Source organism: Plasmodium brasilianum, chromosome 14 (assembly GCF_023973825.1).
Source record: "Plasmodium brasilianum strain Bolivian I chromosome 14, whole genome shotgun sequence".
In the NCBI taxonomy this organism is placed as follows: Eukaryota; Apicomplexa; class Aconoidasida; order Haemosporida; family Plasmodiidae; genus Plasmodium; species Plasmodium brasilianum.
Window position 1 is genome coordinate 1,508,499 of NC_090127.1, and position 9,038 is coordinate 1,517,536.

A 9,038-nucleotide genomic window follows, 5' to 3' on the forward strand; every position below is an offset into this window, starting at 1 on the left:
GGGATTGAGAAAATGCTATATTTTGAACGTATATAAAATGACATTAAAAATTATTAAATTTTTGAAAACCTCATGTTGTAATTTACTCGAAAAAACAAATTATGTGTTATTTAAGAATATACGAAAAATATATAAATACGAACTGGAATTAAAAGAATGCCAACAAAGATGAAAAATATAAAAGTAATTTTATTCATTAGAATGTATTCGTGGTACATGTATTCAAATGTACATACAAATATATATATAATATATTTATACATTAGTATATATAACATTTTTTAAGGGAATTCACATCAAGAATAACTCATAAATAATTCAAATATTGCTACAAATATAGCGCTTTATACATTATTTAAAAAATGAAAAAAATATATAACTTGGGAAAGAAAGAGGTACACAAACTTAAAATGTATTATAATATATTAGAGCACATTCCCTAACCACATCAATGGTTAATGTGAAGAGGACTAAGAAAAAAAAAGAAATTTACTTATAAGTAATAGTTTAATAAAAATTAAAAAAAAAAAAAAAAAACATATTTTTTATTGGTCTATATGTAAATACAATTTAAGCAAAAAATATTAGTTGTAATCTTCAAAGAAAAAAAAAAAAAAAAAAAGAGCGGTGAAGAGAATTCTTCATTTAATATATAAATTTTTTTACACCTATGCATATATATTATATATTTTATGCATATGATTGGAAAAATGGCAAAAAAAAAAAAAAAAAATATTCTTTTTTATAAACAAAAAATATGTATATTATACGATTAGCACATAGGTTTATAACACTTCAGTAGCATTAAAAATATGTTAATAGAGCATTTAATTTTAAATAAAGTACAAGTATTTTTTATTAGTTAAAAAATCATTCATTCTTTTGGTTTTGTAAATTTTGAAACCACCTTGGGTCTCTTAACCACGAAGGTTTGTTTATAATGTAAGGAATATTTTTCATAGCTGGTGTATCTTCCTTTATATGTTTATATAACTCATTTCTACAATCTTCTAATTCAAAAAGTAGATTTTGGCATATACCTAATTGTTCTATTTCTTCCCTACAAGAGAGAAGCAAAAGAAAAGTGATGATGAAAAAAAAAAAAAACAAAAAAAAAGAACATTCTCACATATAATATTTTAATGTATACACAATATTACTATAAGTATGCGTATACAGAAGTTAACTGCATGTACTCTAAGATACGACATTCTTAAATGTAATATATGTGTGTATAAAAGCAGCTATTTTTTCATATTCTCATATTTGTGTATATATGTAGGTATATCTTTTTTTTAGAACTATAAGCCAGAATATATATATATATTTATATAAATGCTTACTCGTTTAAGTAAGCGCACTCGTATCGATATTGCTTGGCTGAATTGTAACAACTCCAGTCCCGATTTTCGCTATTGGAATTGATTATTTTATTCGTATAAAAATCTGCTGCTTTCTTATTGGCCATGTGTCTTTTAGTTGTTATTCCCATAAGCAAAGTAATGTTAAAAAAGAAACAACCATACACTAATTTTGCAGTTTTACTTAATTCACTCCAACCCTTTCTTAGCTGTTGAAACTTAAACATTTTTAGTTGGCAATTTTCTTTTTAATTTTACAAAAAATTATTCACAACAATTTTGTAAAGATTAGTATACGTTTAATTCAACTATTGAAGGCTATATATGTTTTTTACAAATGCTGTTCAAATTGTAAGCCTACTTTAAATGTATTAAATTCCTTATACAACGAAAAATTTTTATACCTTTTTTATGTGCTAAACACTATTAAATGCCAGGGCATAAATATAATCCAATGTGTAAATATATAAATGTACAATTATATATATATACAATTATATAAATATACTATTGTATAAATATACAAATGTACAGAATGTACATATGAACAAATATACAAATGTACATATATACAAATATACAAATGTACATATATACAAATATACAAATGTGCATATATACAAATATACAAATGTGCATATATACAAATATACAAATGTACGCTTATATAAAATTGAATAAATAGGTCAATATTGAAGTGTATAAATATATATATAACTACAGAGAAAAATATATGTTGTACATTTTTTTTTTTTCTTTCTTCCCGGCTTTTTTTTTCAATTTATGAAATGTTGAAAAAAAGAAAAAATAATATAATGAGAGAATGAGAAAATGTAGAAGTAAACAACTTTAAACATTAATTATTTTTCTTCCTAATATCAGTGTATATTCTATCCTGAAATTTTGTTCTTTATGCCATGAGAATTCTTTTCTATTATTATTCGCATATTTACATGATATTTTTGGATTTGAGTTTTTATGACATTTTAGATCATTATAAATTGTATTTATTCTACGTAATACTTTTCACAAATTTAATTTGTCGTTTCAACATGTATTTATTATGCGTATATGCATGGTCATATATTTATTTTTTCACCTTCTTTGTAGTTCTTAATTTTTTAATTGAACTAAACATAAGCAGTGCCTGCTAACTTTTGTGCATTACTATATATATGCAATACTGAGTATAGTAGATACATACTTAAATGGTAGAAGCTGTACCTACATATGAGAAATAGGATTTAGTGTAAAATATCAATATTTTTTTTTTTTTTTTCACCCGCCCCCCTTAATTGTTCTAATTTTTACCTTCATTTTTGGTATATGCCATATATAAATGCTTATGTGCACGCAAATACACATACGTCCAGACGCATATCCATATATATATGTACATATATGTATATGAATGTCTATATGTACATGTAGGTATGTGTAGTGAATTACCCCAAGTTTAGTATATAGGAAAAGAGAATTTGGGAAAGCTAAAATGAAGGAGAAATCGAAGTACCATTTATTTGGCAATTTTTTAACCAATCATTTGTTAATATTTTTCATGATTTTACTGATAAATGTGTTGTTATATTTTTCATTTATTAACGGATTTTTATTTCCAAGAGAAGGAATTGTAAACAAGTCCGAAAATTTAGAAATTTTTAGTAGAAAAGTGTTCGGTGATGAATATATAGAATTTTTAAAGAAAAAAAAACATGTACATTCAATAATAAATGCACCATACAATAGAATAATAATTCTATTAATAGATTCTCTTAGGTTTGATTTTGCTCTTTACGACCCAAATTATAGTAAAGAAAAGGAAAAGGATGAAACTCTTAGTGGACAAGAGAAGCAAAAAGATGAAGTCAAGTATTTTCTAAATAATATGCTGAATTTACATAATATATTGAAAAATGAAAAGAAAAACTCTAGATTATTTAGATTTGAAGCGGATGCACCTACTGTAACTACGTCAAGATTAAAATCTATGTTGATTGGGACAATACCAAATTATATGGATTTAAATGAGAATTTTAGTCCAAATGAAAATATACAAGATAATTTTGTTGAGCAACTTCATTCAAACAAGAAAACAATTATTGCCATTGGTGATGAAACTATTACAAAATTAACAAGAAATATAACTAAGAAATTAGTATATGAAAGTTTTAATATGTTTGATTTATATTCTTTAGATATAAAATCAAAAAATCATTTTTATAAAGAATATTCTTTAAGTTATTGGGACATTATCTATGTCCATATGTTAGGTGTTGATCATGTAGGACATGTGAAAAAGACAAATTCTAAAATAATGAAAAATGTAATAAAGAACTTTGATATCCTTATCCATGATATAATTAAGAAAATAAAATTAGAACAAAAGCATAAAACACTTTTTGTAGTTTTTGGAGATCATGGTCAAATGGATTCAGGAGATCATGGTGGTTTTAGCGCAGATGAAATAGATAGTGCTTTATTCGTTTATTCTCCTCTGGGTTTTATGAATATGGATAAAAATATAGATAGTAAAAATTTAGTATTATATGATAGGGAAATCTTGCATAGAAGTTCTTCCCCTTCTGATGCTTCTCTCGGTCCTGATAATAATACAAGAGGAAAAGAAAGCTACATAAGACATCATTCAGTTTTACGTAATGCGCATAGGGATAAATCTTATTTTTACAATGTTAAGCATACAAAACAGATAAATTTAATTAGTACTCTATCATTTTTAATTGGTTCAACTGTGCCATTTTGCAATATAGGAAATGTTATTCTAGATATCCTTCCGAGTGCATATAAGACAAATACCATTATAAATATAGGAGAAAAAGATAACAAAAAAAAAAATACGCAAAGGTATAATAAAAATCAATCTAACATATACTATGATTTATTAGATTTACATTACATTGCTGAGTTAAATTATGCAAATCTTTGGCAAATAAATAGATATTTAAATGAATATGAAAAAAATTATACAGTAGATAAAAATGAGAATTATTTTCTTATTAAAAATGGTTGGAAACAAATAGAAGAAAAAAAATCGTGTTTTTTCAAACCTGATAAAGAGTTTATAGACAATGAAGAAATGTTAAATATTGAAAAAGAGTCATATATAGAATATATAAATAAAATGAGAAATTTAATGCAAATTACTCAAAAGTATTTCTATTTTATTTTTAGTATAAAAAAAAAATCTTTTATAATTTTAAGTTTTGCAATATGTATTTTTTATTTTCTAATACTTAAGTTGTTTTATCATTATTCTAAGTTAAATTATTATCATAAATCCATTACAGCTAGTAGTCTAATTTTTATTCTAATATTTCTGTTTATTATAGTAATTACATTTGATTTTTTTAATGGAAACATATACATAATGTTGTTGCCATTTGTATTTTTATTCTTTCTAGTGTTCCATATATTTTCAAAAAATAAATATAAAGATATTTCCAGATTTTTTATTTATTCGAAATTAAGTCTAATATCCAATCTTTTTTTAGACGAAGACTTAATTACATTTAAGGGAATACAACACCAAGAAAGTGATTATTTTCATAATTATAATAATAGAAAAGACATATACCAAAAAGGATCTAATAAAAAATTTTTTCAAAAATTTTTTGGTTTACTTAAGTGTTTATTAATTATAATTAAAAGAAGCGCTTCAAAAAGTGCTAGTATTGTCTTTCCTAATATATTTCATAAGATATGTTGTTTTATTTCCATAGAAAAGAAATCAATTCAAATAATTAAGAATAATAAATTTTTTATATTTGTTATTGTGTGGAGCTTATTTTTAATGTCCTTTAACTACATATATAGTGAGAATCATTTCATTCACCTCATATTAATTGTTCATGTGCTCTCTTCCACACGAACGTGCGAACGCTATCTTTCCTATCAATTTTTTAGGTAACCACATATATGCAAATGCCACCATGCATGTATACATGTATATATGCGCATATATATATGCATTACGGGAAGACGAAAAAAGGCGAAGTGAATAAAAGATTTAAAATTATGTGTAGCACTCATTACACATATATTCAGATATGTATATGTACATGCGCTTGTTTTATGTATTTATATTTTTATATGTATGCATGTATTTGTATCTTTATGCATGTGTGCATTCATATTTACATTTATACATGTATGTATTTATTTTTCGTATTACTATGTTTCCTTTCTTTTTACCTTTTTCTTTTCAGGGAGCTGCTCCTTCTAGCCGCTTTAATAATCAATATGTCTGTCAGTTTTCTGCCTAGCTATTTTGTGCATGACAAGGAAAAATTATTTTTAAAAAGATCAGTTTTGAATATAGCACTGCCTATTACTTTTTATTTTTTTAGTATATTGTTAATAAATTGTAACATACACAAATTATTAAGGAAGAAAATAAAAACAACAATGATAGTAGGATGGACCATACAGTTCATTCTTGTTGTTTTATTTTTGCAAAAAATTAATGATCATCTTATATTTTGGTTTCCTCCAATTATTTATATATTGACCTTTTCACTAATTGCATTTGTTTTATTAAGAAAAAATAGCATAATAGAAAAAGAAAAAATAGAAGATTCCTATCAAAAGATTTATGAAGTTTCTATTAGTTTCTTTCTAATACTTATGTCTGCACTGCAGTTATCTCTTATTATATACAGTAATACGAATTTAAGTGTAATGGTATTTTTTTATATGACATTGTTATTTTTTTATTTCTATTTTATAAGTATGAACAATTCAAGAAAAAACCAAGATATAAATAACGTTAAACTTATGTGGATTCGGGAAAACAGAAACATAGATATGTTCATTAACTCAAAAGAAGAAATATATATAAAGGAAAAATTTACTGTGAATACATCGGTAAAAGAAAAGTTTTATCTTAAGCTTGAAGAACAAAGAGAAAGTATATTAGATAAATGTAATTACCTAAATCATTCAGATATTACACAAATTCAAGTTTATAAATTAATTAGAAATATTTCATTCTTTTATATTAATGAAACAGATTTTTATATATTGTCTTTTATACTTTTAAAATATAGTTTTTTTTTAACGGGACAGAAATTTGTTTTTACTAATCTACCGTTAATTTCAGCATATATTGGTTTTAACAAATATGTTTGGCCGCTTAGTCAGATATATATATTTATGCATGTTTTTTTTCCTATGTTATTTTCTTTTATATTCATCATTTACATTTTTAATTTAAGAAAGATAATGATTATGGAATCCTTTAATGAGAAGGATTTTTATAATTTTTACTTTTATCCATTATTCAATTTTTTGTTTAAGTAAGTAAAATGTCGGATGCATCAACAAAACTAAATGCCCAATTGGATGAATTATCTTTAGATACCTTACATATGCACACTGGAAATACGTATGAACATGTGCGTGCATACATACTTACGTAACTATAATACACATTTTTTTTTTTTTAATTTCCTTTTTTTTTTTTTGTCAGGGGCTTCTTCTTGCTTTGTGTAAAGTGCGTTACGTCTCTGTGGGTCGCTTTTTATTTGGATTTTCACATTATGGTAAAAATATCACTAAAAAAAATTGGAATAATAATAAGAAAAAATGTTAATAAAATATATATGCGTACATATTTACAGGAAGATACATGCAATCGTATTACATACACAGCTCACAATACATTTTTTTTTTTTTTTTTTTATGGTTTTTTTCAGCTACACGACTATTTTTTACCGAATTATTTTTATTTGTCTTCTATAGTTATAACTTATACTGTTCTTTCTATGATTATTTTATTAATAACCAAGAGTATATTTTTAAGATAATCATTCATTTTCACAAGGATAAAATATTTTTTTCATTGTGTCTTCTTTGTTAAGTGGCTCCCAGTTTCTATCCTTTTGCATAAAGGGGAAAAAAAAGGAAAAATTAATTAAGACAATTATAAATAAAAAAAAAAAAAACTTGCCCAGTTGCTCCATAAATATAAATGGTGGTAAATAAATTAATGTATTTAATATGTGGATATTACATATGTATATGACTACACTTCTTTCTATTTCTTTCTATTTCTTTCTATTTCTTTCCATTTCTTTTCCTTTCTTTTCATTAATTTTCTTTTTTTTTCTATCACTTAATAACACTTCCCTAATGGTATCTTTTTTTTAAATATTTTCTTAACTTTTTTTTTTTTTTTTTTTTGATTTAGGAATCACAATTTTTAAATTATATTTATATGTATCGTTTGCTGTCATTTTAGAGTGCATTATTTTTTTATTTGAACAAATCTTGTTGTTTTTCTTCCGTATATAATATACACACGAATTCATATAATTATATGAATATGCATAACAGCATATGTACATTTCGAGCGAATAGTTGTTAATCTTTCTTAGTTTTTATTTTTTTAACTTTTGATACTTCTTTTAATCTATAAGTATATATATATGACTAGCTTACCCTCCACCAACATTGTCCATACGAGATAAATATTTCTTCATTTTTCTGTATATCCCTTTGAGCACGAAATATCATAATTTGACTTGAAACAACTGTTTCCTATTGTCGTAAAAATATACAAAAGTTGTAAGTACAGGCATTATATAGAAATGTAAACGAATTACCATAAAAAAAAAAAAAAAAAAAAAATTAAATTAATGAATGGAGATAATGTAAAAAATGAAGAAGTTAAAGTGTGTTGCTTCAAAAGCTATCAGATAATATGAAAGAATAAAACAGTAAATATATTAATGTTCACCTTTTCTTTATTTATTCGAGCAATATGAACAAATGCATTCGGTGAATTGGAGTGATTATATAAAATACCATAACCTAAGGGGAAGAGTTTATAATTTGCGGTTTCGTCTTTTTTTGTCAAAATTTGAACAATTTGTTTATTCATATTCTGTTCTTTCTTTTCAAATAAATAATTTATTAATTTTTTTGGTATATCTTCATTTTCTATTTTTACAGTAGGACAAATTTCAATAATTTCATTTCTTTTTATTTTACTTAACGAAAATATGCCTAATCCATTGTAGTCAGAACGCCCAATGTACACTCTTTTATGCAAGTCATTAAAATTTATTTCCTCCTTTTTTAAAATGTTTGTTAGTGCATTCCTTGCAAAATAATTATGAAATATTCTTTTGAAAACAATCATTTGGGTAAAAGTTTTATGCTTAATGTAAGAAGAAAATTGGGATTTGATAAATGATAAGCGGGAAGTTGCGCGTACTGAGTGGGGAGTCGAAGAATGGGCCTACTTAGCTAATTACGAGGCAAAAAGTTCAACGTATGCACTAGTTATTCAACTATTGTATAGCTCATCTTGGAGATAAACATATTCTTAGTAAACCTTCTTAATATGTCCTTAATAAGAAAATGATAACCATCTGAAAATTATAGAGGTGCGATACTAAGTGATACGAAGGCAATTGTACTATACCCTTTTAATAACATTTTGAAATTTAACCTTTTCCTTTTTTCAACAAAATGTATCATTACATGTAGAGTAAAAATATTTCACCTATATCATTTATAATTCGATGAAAGAAGAACTTTTAAATTCTCATTCCAGTGTGAAAAAATAAAAGAATAAAAATTTAATTGTTTTCCACATATATATATATATATAATATATGTATGCTCGTAAATATAAATATATATCTTGTACTGAAT

General features: G+C 24.3%; 3 protein-coding genes across 3 annotated transcripts; 1 reads left to right on the forward strand and 2 right to left on the reverse strand.

The window, feature by feature from the left end:
- Window positions 1-870: 870 nt before the first annotated feature.
- On the reverse strand, window positions 871-1,588 carry MKS88_005545 (uncharacterized protein; the record flags this gene model as incomplete). Its single annotated transcript, XM_067218817.1, has 2 exons — window positions 871-1,060; window positions 1,344-1,588. 2 exons carry the CDS (start codon window positions 1,586-1,588, stop codon window positions 871-873), a joined length of 435 nt encoding a protein of 144 aa, XP_067070755.1.
- A 1,265-nt stretch (window positions 1,589-2,853) lies between these two features.
- Window positions 2,854-6,969, forward strand: MKS88_005546 (GPI ethanolamine phosphate transferase 3; the record flags this gene model as incomplete). Its single annotated transcript, XM_067218818.1, has 4 exons — window positions 2,854-5,282; window positions 5,585-6,513; window positions 6,675-6,772; window positions 6,847-6,969. 4 exons carry the CDS (start codon window positions 2,854-2,856, stop codon window positions 6,967-6,969), a joined length of 3,579 nt encoding a protein of 1,192 aa, XP_067070756.1.
- A 214-nt stretch (window positions 6,970-7,183) lies between these two features.
- Window positions 7,184-8,520, reverse strand: MKS88_005547 (histone-lysine N-methyltransferase; the record flags this gene model as incomplete). Its single annotated transcript, XM_067218820.1, has 3 exons — window positions 7,184-7,255; window positions 7,818-7,916; window positions 8,116-8,520. 3 exons carry the CDS (start codon window positions 8,518-8,520, stop codon window positions 7,184-7,186), a joined length of 576 nt encoding a protein of 191 aa, XP_067070757.1.
- Window positions 8,521-9,038: the final 518 nt, after the last annotated feature.